This window comes from Arctopsyche grandis, chromosome 13, assembly GCF_051622035.1.
Source record: "Arctopsyche grandis isolate Sample6627 chromosome 13, ASM5162203v2, whole genome shotgun sequence".
Taxonomy (NCBI): Eukaryota; Metazoa; Arthropoda; class Insecta; order Trichoptera; family Hydropsychidae; genus Arctopsyche; species Arctopsyche grandis.
Window position 1 is genome coordinate 13,362,400 of NC_135367.1, and position 13,687 is coordinate 13,376,086.

Below are 13,687 nucleotides of genomic sequence, written 5' to 3' on the forward strand. Positions count from 1 at the left end.
ATGACGTGAGTTTCTGCAGCAGAAATAGCACCGTAGTGAGTCTTGGTTCGTTTTTGTGACACCTGGTGACTAATCACTCCTTATTTAGCCATTTGAAAAAGCCTGAAACACAATTCAGGACGACGGGAAAATCGAGGCAGGTCTAAAGTTAAAAATAAATACAAGTTTGATTGATTTATTCTTTTAATATACACGAATTTTCATTTATTTGTTCGAACAATATAGTTTTCCTCCATTTTTTAAACACCTACTAATAACTAAGCCTAGAATGCATGGAATTCACGCCAACAACGGCGTAGCAATCAACAAGAAAAATACATACATATACTACAAGGCGAAAATTTCACTGAAATATGTTTTATGTATGTGTACATGCACGAAAATATGAACTCAGTTAAGTGGGTCATGTCCAGGACGATGGTGATCTAATAATATTACGTCATACCCAATGAACTGTTTACACATATAGTAATAATAATAAATAAAAAAATATAATAACAAAATTTATAATACAATACAAATAAAAATATTTGAGCTTTTAATACAATGATACACATTAACAATCACTACATATAGATGCTTACATTACTTTTTTTATTTATTGGTTGTGGCTATTTGCAGGTGCTAGATCTGCAAATTATTGGCTATTTGCAGGTACTATATCTGCGACAGGCGCAAAGCCTTCTGCGCATGCGCGTGAACTTATAATCCGATTATAATTTCTTACATTTAATGTATGCTAGACTTGATTGAATTAATAATATTAACTAATTTGGATTATATTTTTTACTCTACGTCACTTTACGAGTCCGAACTAAATTTTAAGAGGTTTAAAACAAAATTTTAGGAGTAAACACGCTGACAGTGACAGTTCACGCGCATGCGCAGAAAGCTTTGCACCTGTCGCAGATATAGTACCTGCAAATAGCCAATAATTTGCAGATATCGTACCTGCAAATAGCCACAATCTTATTTATTTAACACGAACTCAAAAATATATATAAATTAAAATTCTGTAAAAAAATATTTTTTTTGAACACTATGAATAACGTTAAAAATAAAAGCAGAGACCTGTGAATAAAATATTATTTCTTTCAATGTAAATCTATCACAGAAAATTTTAGAGATAAATCACAATATTATACATTTATGAAAAAAATGCAGTGGTGTCTTGACTGAAGACAAGTGATATACATAAATATATATTTAAAAACTTTGCAGGTCTCCATCACAGGCTACTTTTTGAAACGATTACATTACTGAAAAAATATATTTAATATTGTATATACGGAAATATATTTTGATCTTTGCAATATTCTTTACAGCAAAATCATAACAATAATGGTAATTATGTACAAGCAAATTTTTAACATTTTCATCTATTTATAATTATACATTCACACACATCAATGAATTAGAGAGACAAAGAAATTTGAAAATACAATTTCGCTACTGGAATGATGATGTCATTTTAATTTGATCGCTATTTAATCACAAAACAAAAACAATTTAAAATCAGACTTTTCAGATTGAGCTCGCTGTAAGTATTTACACTATGATGTTTCTTTTACAATCGAGAGCGAAGTATGTAGGAAGAAAAATAAAATTGGAATATAGACATTATTTTTCACAACCTAATCAACTTGCTTCCTGCAATTTACACTATTGAAAGAAACAAATTAATTAACAACATACATAAAGATTATATACATGGAATATCGGGGAATTCATAATATATATTATATATTTATGTATATTATTCTACTATCGAATTTTTATTATTGCATACTCTCTATAATATAATACTAAAAATAAATCGAACATTGCACACAAATTATGACTAAAATTAATTGGTATTGGTTAAGAATAACTTCATCCGAGGCTGTTGCTATTAACATATGAGATGAACAGTGAGGCTAGTCTGCTTTTGGAACTGTCAATTTAAGACACAGATAAGATTCAACCATCCAATTGATTGCCAATTACAAAGGTATTTATGTAAGTGTTTATAACACACACATGTTTTCATCTATAAATATGCCTGGTATTGGATATGCTTAAGTACTCCATTGCGACCGCCTCACTTTATCACATTAATATTAAATTTGATCATTGATTTGAAATGACCATAGAAGTAGAATGCATAGAATCGCTCTCAGCCTCCAAAAATGTTGCTACAAAAACTCTGCGCGGCAGAGTTTGTTCATTGTTTGCTAAATTTCGTCTCTCTCCTGACTTTCGTCTCTCTCTTCGACGGCTCGCTTTTAGACGATACTTTTGTTAACAATGACCATTCTATGGATTCTACTTCTATGGAAATGACATTATACTGGTTTCATAATTGAATTGAGGATATTCTCAATCTGTATGTATTTTTTTGGTTTTTTTTATTGGTTTTAATTAAAATTTCTACAACTTTTACTAAATACTGTTAGAGAAAATGGTTAATGCAATGACGTCTACTAAAGTTAATCGATCCCTGATAAATTTTTATTATCGTCGTCTTATTTGAATTTCATTAAAGCAATAATATAGGATGTAGAAATCCACCCAAACAATCTTATAGATCAAAATATGAGAATACTAATTATTAAAAACATCGGAAGGTTTGGGACTGGCGGGTCCTGTAGTTGGAGTAGGGGTCGACGGTGAAGTCGGAGAACACGTATCAACACTGTTGCTATGTTGTCCCATTCCTCTGCCTTCCGACGTAGACGGCTCATTATCGCCCAAGCTTAGCCCTTGATCGTTGTCGGTTATACTGTCTTGAGTTACAAAGTTGTTCGCTTGTGACGTATCAGGAGAATCGCAATCCTCATTCAGCGATAGATTACCACCGGGCCGTTCGTCACCGGGATCGTTCTGATTATTGTACGAATTCTCTGGAGAGTTTCTCAATGAGTCTTCTCTTGCAGCGTCGTCAGCTGGCGCGTTATGATTATTACTCTCTTCAGGGGGGTGTTCGTGTTCGGCAAAGTAGTTGCAGACTCGTCCAGCTCCGCGTGGACACGTCCTTCTATACAGACTGCACGTTTCAAACACATTCCTACCGTAGCAGTGATCATCGGTGCATGCTGAAGTGCACGCCGAGTATTGTACATCATCATATAATGAGAAATCTAAATCTATGACTTTGTATTCATTCTTACCACCAGAGTTTCCAACCCATAACGGTAGCCAACGGTTAGACATAAGCCATTGAAGTGAGCTCTTAGATATTCCCCGAATGTCAGCTGGAACTAGTGATGCCCCAATCCTATCGCCTTCTTCAGTTGGGATGTGCGGATTTTGATATGTTCTGTCAGCTTCGACCGTTTGATTTTCAATCCTGAACCTTGGGTTACCTTCTTGACGAGCGTGCGGAGTACAATAATGATCTATGTTGCCACAGGAAGAACTTAAATGGCGTTCAATGCGACCAATGCCTGATCCTAGCACATGCAAACGGCCATATGTATTTCCGACTCTACCGTAAACACAATTTGACAAAGCCGAAGCCTGAGGCTGAGATGGTCCACCGTTACTACTCTCTTCAATTTGCCTCTCTACGATGCGATTAGAATCCCGACCTTCTCGGCTACGGTCATTAAACTCTAACGTTTGGGAATTTGACGGTGAATGCAATGATTTTTTTCCAAAACATATATTCAAACTGATTGGACTCCCACTAGTTTGGTTGGAAGATTCACCGTTGGTCGCTACTGGAGAAACTTTCAATTTGTTCTTCGCTTTAGTCGGAAAGCACTTATCAGCAAGCTTGACGGGTGCTTTGGGAAAATCATAATCGGATGAATTCTTTGTAGACTTCAACGATCCATCCCGAACGCTGTTCTGTTTCGTATTCTTCGTCACTGACTTGAACATTTTAAAGCGCCAATGAGTGGCCGCAGAAGACGTCGAAGTTGAAGGTTCTTCTAATCGTTCGTATATATGATTTGGTCTATTCAGATTGGGGCTCAGATCTAGGCGGAAATTTGGTGAGGATCGAGGCAATGTAGCGCATCTTTCAATATCGGGTCTTTCAATTATATCAGCAGCCACTAGGACTCTGTCATGTTCGATCACGTTTACATGGTTGATAATTTCTAGTTCGTTAGCTCGGGAACAAGACGGCATGTCCACCGAGTGATTGGCGGCTGAATCATGTCGAGATGGTAACGTTCTGCAGTTGTCGTTTCTGGTTGATTTTTGTTGGTTATACCGTCGTCGTGTTGTTGATGATACACTCTCACCACCGCATATTGAACTTCTGGCGCCGTTTCTGCTCTCACTGTCAAATTCTTCCCCCTCACTTGTTTGAGAAACATATCTAAAACGATATAATGTATTTAAAATAATGTTTCTATGTATGAGAATGTGTTCTGAATTTGATATATGTAAATTCAAACTAACTGAGAGGGAGGTGGGCGACGTCAGGCTGGTGTGGGTCGATCAATTATAGCTACTCCTGCGTAAGAACGGCCAGTTGACATGCCACTGGCAAGTGTTGTCCATGTTTCTGTCTTTGGATTATACACCTGAAATATAAAAAAAGTATATTTAATCTTAGTACAAATTGACTGTCCATATAAATGTATTGTATAAACAATAGTAAGGTAACGTAATTCTCATTCAGTCTAAACTAACCTCAACAGTATTTAGATTCGAAGTTCCATCATCTCCACCAATGACATATAAAAGTCCACGGTGGGGCAGGACACCAGCGTTACGTCGACAGATGGACATGTCTGGTGCTGGTCTCCACGATGATGTGCCAACTTGCCACACTTCAACTGTACGACGCACTTGAGGTCCATCATGACCTCCTACCGCATATAGCACACCGTCTAACACTCCCACTCCTAAAAATACAACAAAATTATTAAAAACAATTCTAAATATAAATTATAATTGCACATATTACAGAAAATGAGATATTACCAGCTCCACTTCTACGTGCAGCCATATCAGGGGCCATAGTCCAAGCATTGGTGGCCGGATCGAAGCATTCTACCGAATTCAAACATTGTCGACTGCTTCCATCATAACCACCAACCTAAATATAAAAATAGTTGGTATTCAATGATTATAAGGTTGTTGCTTTTTAAAATTTCGAAAATGAAATTTGTAGAATTAACTAACTGCATAAAGTTTTCCTTGAAGAACAGCTACACCGACGGAAGACCTACGTGTGGTCATGGATGCGAGAGGACGCCACGCTCCTAGTCTCGTATCTAATACTTCAGCCGAATTCAATCCTGTAGCTCCGTCAAATCCACCGACCTAAAAAAAATCTTTGTAAGTATAGACCTAAATATTGAATTGATAATAAGCAGATGAACAAATACATACAGCATAAATACAAGAATCAATAACGGCAACACCGAGAGTAGAACGTCTTGCTTCCATTGACGGTGCAACTTGCCAAGAGTCGGTGTTTGGATCGTAGACATCAACAGTACGAACACGCAACGAACCATTGAATCCACCTACAGCGTAAACCTTACCGTTGACGACTCCAAGACCAGCTCTGTAATATTTGATAATTATGATAGTAAAAAATGAAACATACATAGGTAATTAGCATTAGCTTTGACAATTTTTCAATTAATTAAAAACATTCCAGTTGGTTTTGACATACTTGAAAAACCCAGATAAAACTGTAATTAATTTTTGTGAGTGTGTAATTTTTGAGTTTGTGTAAGTGATTTTTGACAAGATGAGAATGATAACTTCATTTCGTCATCATTCAACAGAATGAGAGCATTAAGTTAAGTTAAATATTACAACAGAATGTTTAAAAATTTTATATTTTTTTTGGTAATTCAAGCGCCATGGCTGTGATAATTTACATACAAATTTATTGGTAAATAAGGATTTGAAAGCTTTTTAAAATAAATAGAATACTGATAAAAGGCTAAATTTTTTGTCTATTCATTGATAGATAGGGTGACCATACATCCCGTTTTGGCCAGGACGGTTTGTCCCAACGTTTTCGTAAAATTGTTTGATTTGTCCCATTTTATCCGTCCACTGATACATAGAAGAATTTTGTTATACAAATATTTCCATATTTTTCCTTATTTATCCTAATCAATTTGTTCCCCAAAAACAAATATTCATTTACATACATCCATTTTAAATAACATTTAAATATATTGTTACATGTTTCTGGAAAAAAAAAAAAAATCGCTTTATGCTCAGCATAATTATTTTTAAATAACTCTAAAATACAATATAATACTATTTTTAATTTTTTATCTTGTTTTATTTTCTTCTGTTTAAGAAATGTACGTTTTGATGAAAATTATACTACTTGATAAAAGAAGAAATGAAAACTAAAGAAATAAAGATTTTTGGACGTGTAACAAATTTTTTTTATATAGGGGGGGGGGGACATATTTTTTTGGAGATTTTGAGTCCTGGGAAATACATATGGTCACCCTATTGATAGATAAAGATTTATTATTTCGATGAGTGATTATCCCATGTTTACAGATTGTCATCAGTCTGAGTCCTTACACTTTTTTCCTTCAGTCTACATCCCAACATACTATTTCTTATCTAATTTTCTTCAGACAGGTCAAAAACATTTCTGAGAATTTAAGTTTATTTTACAATTTAAATCTTTAATATTCAATGTATAGTTCAAAAGTTATCAACGAAACAAATACTTCCGCTACTCATAGTCCACTATGTATAAATAAAACGAAACAAACAACAATATTTAGAGTTCAAATTGAATGAACACAAACCTGCAACGTCTTGTTGCCATTTCGGCAGCATGGTACCAACGCTCCTGCTGCAAGTCATAGCATTCCACGGATCGAATCGCTTTTGGAGCTTGTCCTCCGACCACCAACAAAACCTACAATATCCAAACATACATGTGTTAGAAAACAAAACGGTCAAATTCGACGATGGTGTGATACATATTATATTTAGTTGGCATTCGAGATAACCTTGGGAGCATCTATGGGTTCACGAGGTCGACATCGCGGTGTTATGGCCGCTAGGCGTTGTTCCGGCCTCAGCAAGTGATAAGTCAAAGCCTCGATGAGTAAATCTTTGCAGCGTAGATCACCGCGGAGGGCTGGTTCTGTCTGGACTCGGTTCACTAAACATTCCTGAAATAATTTGATGTTGATATATTAATTTTGTGATTTATTGGAGATATTTAATATGATAATTTTGTATGGAAATCTTACTTGGGATAGTAAGGGTAATCGAACGTGTTCCATGAGGGAAGCTAAATGTGGCTGACGCTGGGTTGGATTGTGAGCAGCCCACTGCAGTACACTTTCCAAGACCTGAATAATTTAATTTAATTAGTACCATTTACAGAGCTCCACAGAATCGACTGACCATAAACGCATCCTAAGAATTCATTTTACATGAAAATCTTCTCTATTAATTTACCATTTTCTAACTTTTACTTTTTCTGGCCACTTTTGTATGTCTAGAGTTGCAGTATTTGTATCCTATCAAAAATTAAATGTAACAATTGGCCGAGCTGATATAATGTTTAGTGTACTCCCTCAATTGAAACATTTCAGGACTATTTCGCAAGAGTTAGAGCAGCGACTTTTAACAAGTGTGTCGCGCAAAATCGACAGGTGTCCCACAAGGGTTTTGTAGGGTCTTTACTGTAAAATGTACTGTAAGTTGAAAAATACTGAAAATTATAGGTACAAATGTATGTATGTACATACATATGTATATGTAAGTTATTTTGTCATTTTTTTATTCAATGATTAATAATTTTAGTAAGAAAATTATATACAAAGTATAAAACGTAAACAGTAAACAATTGATAAAATGCGCTGTAGCAGTGTTACGCAGGACAATGTTCTGAAATGTACGAGGCTCCATGTCATTAATATACCAAACATGATTAATGATGATGATTTATAAAATTACCTTTTCTTCAGTGGACACAGTAAGACGATCACTGCTAATCAAACGAGCCACTTGTTGTTGTGAAAGTGCTAAAAACTCCTCACTCTCCACAACCTCACTGCAAGTGAAATCAAATTTGAAATTTGCACACCCAAAATCTATTACTTACAACAATCATAAAATACCAAAAGCATAATTACGCAAAATGAGCTTCGATATAACGATCGGCTGCCAGTATTAAATCTTGACACGCATGTAGATCGGCAAATGCGCGGATGCCCAGACAGTTTGACGGATGCAATTGTCCAACGAGAAAGCTACAACAAGCTTCTCGGACTCCACCGAGTTGAAGAAGATTAGCAGCAGGTAACAAAACCTATTAACATATAAAGAAAATTACTATCATGTAAATATAATCATATGTGTAAAGACCAAAAGAATACATACTTGAACATTATCTTCGGTTACGTTAATTTCTGGTTCATATACATAATCGACAAGAAGTTCTAAAGCAACTGGATCGACCCCCTAAAATCAATCATTGGAATGTGTAATGTATACAATATAAGATATACATATGTAGTGTTGAATTATTTAAATTTATACTTGTAAAATAATACGATCTCTCCGAGATTCGTCAAATTGAGTGAACATAGCTCGAAAGTATGGGCTGCATGCTGCCAAGATAGCACGATGAGCCGGTACTTCCGTTTCGCCGGCCACAAGTCGAACGTCGCATAGTATTCCTTGTCTGAAAATGTCGGTGAGCGATTAATTATAATTTAAATTAAATACGTGCAAGGTTTAGAGAGTATTGTGAACTTACTTTCGCATTTGGCCAAGCGTGTCAAACGCTGTTGTCGCATGATGATGGTGCCGATGGCGCTCCGAAGCTCCGTCTTCTGAGCTTCCCAGTCCACAATGTCCGGCAGGTTGACTGCTTTCGTCTAATGAAGATTGACTTGCGCATCGTAGCAGAAGGCAACTGTAGAGTTAATACAATCACATTGTAGCCAATTGTATGAAGTTTTTATATATAATGTAATACAATTGAATGCAACCGATGATTCTTAATCGGATAATTTTAGTATTCCTTTTGTTTCTGATTCAATATTAATAGATAATAGATAAAATCAGATTTGAGGAATGTTTAATTCAACGTAAGATTTGGTTTTAATGCAAACTCAAAATGATTAAATTATTAGGTTTCACTTTATATGTAATATATAAAACATGCGTACATCCTAAATACATACTACTAATGTAAACTTAATCATTGATATAATCTCAAATACAGCTAACATATTCTACATGAATAAAATACTATTATATTTTGCGGTATTGATAATAGACCCAGAACAGAAATAGAATCACAACAGGAAATGAGTGTTTTGAAACCATAGTGCAACACCATGTTAAATAAACAGACATTACTAACACACTAACCAGTAGATTCTATGCCAGAATCACTAATAACCACACTAACACACTATTGAAGAGTCTTGGTGATCACAACAAAATGTCTATACCCTTCAGGTATAAACACAGATTACCTAAACACAATCTGCTTTAGGTCATCGACTTTAGAGAGTCTTTAATTAATATTATATATTAGATGTATTATGAGCATTTATAAGAATTGTAAATAGGTTTTTGAGCTCTTTTTCCTATTATGCTGTACATTAACATTAGAATAATATAATACTATGATTACTAACCAAATTAAATTAAATTGTAAAATAGAAAATGATCAGTAGATCAGTAGCTATTAAAATATATATAAGATGTATTGTGAATATAATTTCGTTATAATAAAAAGCATTTAAAAATCAAAATCAAATAAACAACCATATTGGATAAAAAAATTATTAATAAACTTGACAAAATATTCCTCTAAGAGCTACAATTTAGAACTTCATACTATAGGTACATGTATGCATTATAATTCTGATTATCCTATATCTGACTCAAAATCAGAATAAAAGTGCATCAGATTAAAGATTTTGATTGCTAAAATATGTAGATTGAGATGGCGCAGATTTATAAAGGTAATTGTTGCTGATATGTATGTATATTTATGCATTATTTAATGCATCATCGGTCTAATTTAAATCGGTTAACCGGGACTTGTACTGGAGTGATTTAGGAATGTAGTACAATAACAAAATTAAGATAAATATTAAAAAATCAATCGTATTAGTATATTTTTAAATGGTTAATGGACAAACTTCTGATTGGATTAATATGCAATCCTCGTATTTTTGCTGAGTTGAACTTCAATGTTCCCAGCAAACTCAGATCTACTAGATACCGCGAATTGTTCTTCTCACCTGAGGCACGTACCAATTTAATGCTTTCGTCCCCTGTCGCCAGGGGCATCAAGCTCCTCAACCGGATTTCTATTAGATTGGATTTGTTTTATCTAAACTATACTGATCTGGTTGACTTATTGTTTAGTTTGAGATCATAGCACCTTATAACATATTATATTTTATATTTTATATTTCATGTTTTTACAATTTTGTATTTTTATATTTGTTTTTTAATTAATATATAATATAATAATAATTCATTCTTTTTATGTAGCTGTAATGACGACTTGGAGTTAATCTGTAAAGTCACTATGGCAAACTTGTAAATAAATAAATAAATAAATATAAAGAGAAACAGATTACTAAGAAAATACGTCTATTTTATTAGTTTTTATTTATTTAATTTAATTTTTTATTTAATTTACACCAAGAAGGCCTAACAGGTAAACCCAATGCGTCTTCCTGGCCAAAGACAATTATATAAATATAAATGTAAACCATCCATATATACACAAATACTTCCACGTATACACAAATACACATACATACATACATATAAAAATACACATATATACATACATACACACCTACACATATATATATATATATATATATATATATTTATATATATATATATATATATATATATATATATATATATATATATATATATATATATATATATATATATATATATATATATTCATAATGTATTCATAATGTATTCATAATGTTTGTATGTATATGTATATGTATGTATATGTGAATATATATATATATATATATATATATATATATATATATATATATATATATATATATATATATATATATATATTCACATATACATACATATACATATACAGATACACATACAATACATACATCCATATACATACATATACACATAAACACATAAATCATTACAATTAGTTATTTAGTTTCTCATGGCAAATTTATATCACTTACGGTAAATATTCACCGAAGTTAACGAACTAAGAACAACTATGAAGCAATCCGTCTGGCCAAATAGAATTGACCCTGCTGATCTTATCAACTTTCAAACACGCCACCAAAATGTCATAAAATTTTTGATACGAGCAATCAGTATTACTCTAGTTCTAATTGACATTTGAAACATGAGCATATGTGAACAATTGCAACATAATATTGTGAAAAAATCAGATGCTTAACAATGGTTGAAATAGTATAGTATAGTATAGTATTGTAGTGTAGTGTGATGTAGAGGAGTATTGTGGGTGGGGTGGGATGGGGTGGGGTGGGGTGACCTGGCTTTGTGAGTGGAGTCTCTGGGGGCAGTTGAAGTTGAAGTTGGAGGTGGGGCTCCGTTGCCCGTGCCCGTGCCCGACCCTGACCCACTGGCGCCTTCCATGGCTTGGCCCTTCCCCGCTTGACCGTTTCCTCCCTCGTAACGCGTTCCGAGCGACCGACAGCGAACGACCAACCCTCACCGAAACTCTTCCCCAACTGACAGCTGCGCGCTCACTCTCCACCCCCACTACCCTCTACTTCTTCCCCCACCCACGTCGATATTACCTTTGACATTTGCGAGTGCACTTGCACTCTGCACTTTACGCCTCTACGCCACATACAATCAACTACAAATGTATACATTCCATGAAAAATCGATTGTTCAAATGAGATTAGGTCACACAATGAAAGTGTGTACTTCTGAAGTGTAGATATTTCAACCTAGCTAATATTTCAAGGAATCCTAACGAGTTGCGACCGATAAGCTGATCTAGAAAAAATTAAAGCACCTATTCAAATCGTAAAAACATACCGAATGGATTTTTACGGACAGAATTATTCCGTTAATTAATAATGTGGGCAGAGATTATTCTACAAATTGAATATTGAAAATATTTTTAATAAAAATTATTGTAAAAAAACATGTCTCGACTTACATTTATAAAATTGAAAAATGTAAAATTGGATATATTTTATAATGTATCTTTGAAGTACTGTAAGGTAGGGAAGGTATGTTGACCGTATCCCGGCCTAACGAAACACATGCTGTGTATTTTGGAAGAGGATCGTTTATTTTTGTTCAATTGTTACAATGGTTATTGTATGTACGAAGATGTTGAGCTTCGGAGAAGTGAGCTGGTTGAACTCCAGAGGTTCACTCTGGTGCGTCGCTTTATATACGTTCTGGCTTGAGGCGTGCCGTGTGCAGATGCTTTGTCTTCGTTTCCAGGACACGCGTTGACCTATTTTCGAGGCACGTGTCTTTGGTACACGTATGGTTTATAGCTATGGGTCCAGCGCGAGGACGTCGTTCGTTTGAGAATGGGGTCGTGTGCCACGCGTAAACGATTTTTTAGACATGTGTTACGGTTGCCTGATGACATCACTGTTGGGTTTCATTCGTTTTACGATCTAGCGATGAACTCTTTCTTCTGGAGTGGTCAAATGGGACGTTACCTTCGAGCTCTGCATGTTTGTACAGGAGCGATGATGATTGGTGTGAAATGTATGAGATCACTGGTTTTGATTCGTAAGAGCACAAGTTGTGTTATATTCCTACATGTACATATGTATTTATGTAGGTTCGGTGATTATTCTGTAAAAAACGATTTCGTAAAAGTCACTAAAATTTATATTACGGAACATCTGGCACCCTAAAATTTCATCCATCGAGAGTTGACCACGCGAACTATTATACTAACGAGAGCTCGAGTGCTAAATATTCCGTATTCGCGATTTTCGTGGCAACGATTGCCAAATAATTCGTTTATCATGTATTTATGTAGGTGTCATACAAAGCAATGTATTGTCAAGTTGTCGTTTTGTACGATTGTCAGCAGTGCGCGGCGGTATACTCATTTAAAGCGTCCGTTGTGCGTTTGACAGTTATCAAATTAATGAATACCATGGCAGACAATTGGAGTTCACGCGAATACGAACTCCAACTGCTCACATTCGATCGACCCCTGCTCAAGTGGGCCATCAGAGACTTGCTGAACGACCGACTCAAAGCCCTCACGGATCAGGCCGAGCAAGATCTCACGTCAACCGACCGAGTCACCCTTACTCCTGCACAAGTCGACACAGTGAGAACGAGATTAAAACGCATCAGCGAATACTTCAGCGAAGGAGCCAAGGAGCCTCTGGGCCGCATCGAACAGGCTATCGACGCCTGCTTGTCTATTCCCGACAACGTACTCTTACCGTTGGACGAAGGCTGTGGATCGGAGCAAGTGCAACAGAAGCGGCGGTTGGAACAAGAGGTGGACCAGTTGCGGACTCGGGCACTCGCAGCTGCTGCTGGGAGCCGATTGTTGGAACGAGAATTAGCCATTGTCAGGTCGGACAGAGTGAAATTGACTACTGCAGCGGGTAATAATGTTGCGATGGCCATAAATAATAGCTCAAACACGTCTTCTGCTGCTTCCTTATTCCAATCGTATTTATCACTTGGCCTTAATACGGACTCTGAATGTATACCTCGTCTTCAAGGCGAAGCCTTTACT

The 13,687-nt window shown here is 35.3% G+C and overlaps 1 protein-coding gene and 1 long non-coding RNA gene across 2 annotated transcripts; one reads left to right on the forward strand and one right to left on the reverse strand.

Annotated features, from left to right (window-relative positions):
* LOC143920848 (uncharacterized) lies at window positions 1-6,153 on the forward strand. The gene is made up of 4 exons (XR_013261370.1): window positions 1-136; window positions 4,906-5,072; window positions 5,148-5,277; window positions 5,373-6,153. It is a non-coding gene; the product is annotated as an uncharacterized LOC143920848 (long non-coding RNA).
* Window positions 2,399-11,718, reverse strand: kel (kelch protein). Its single transcript, XM_077443836.1, has 15 exons — window positions 11,480-11,718; window positions 8,705-8,863; window positions 8,485-8,629; window positions 8,326-8,406; window positions 8,079-8,254; window positions 7,900-7,996; window positions 7,188-7,289; window positions 6,942-7,106; window positions 6,735-6,847; window positions 5,332-5,509; window positions 5,122-5,262; window positions 4,921-5,035; window positions 4,627-4,841; window positions 4,393-4,517; window positions 2,399-4,309 (listed from the first exon to the last, which is right to left on the reverse strand). The coding sequence occupies exons 1-14, from the start codon at window positions 11,581-11,583 to the stop codon at window positions 4,413-4,415; spliced, it is 1,896 nt and encodes a 631-aa protein (XP_077299962.1). The 5' UTR covers window positions 11,584-11,718; the 3' UTR covers window positions 2,399-4,309; window positions 4,393-4,412.
* Between the last annotated feature and the right edge of the window lie 1,969 nt (window positions 11,719-13,687).

What these genes read in the sequence shown, in the direction of transcription:
- kel (XM_077443836.1), bottom strand. Translation starts at nt 11,583, where the DNA reads ATGGAAGGCGCCAGTGGGTCAGGGTCGGGCACGGGCACGGGCAACGGA. An exon ending in TATATCGAAGCTCATTTTGC is followed by an intron (nt 7,997 to 8,078) that starts GTAATTATGCTT and finishes TTTCACTTGCAG; the next exon opens with TGAGGTTGTGGAGAGTGAGG. An exon ending in ATGGCAACAAGACGTTGCAG is followed by an intron (nt 5,510 to 6,734) that starts GTTTGTGTTCAT and finishes CAAATATTACAG; the next exon opens with AGCTGGTCTTGGAGTCGTCA.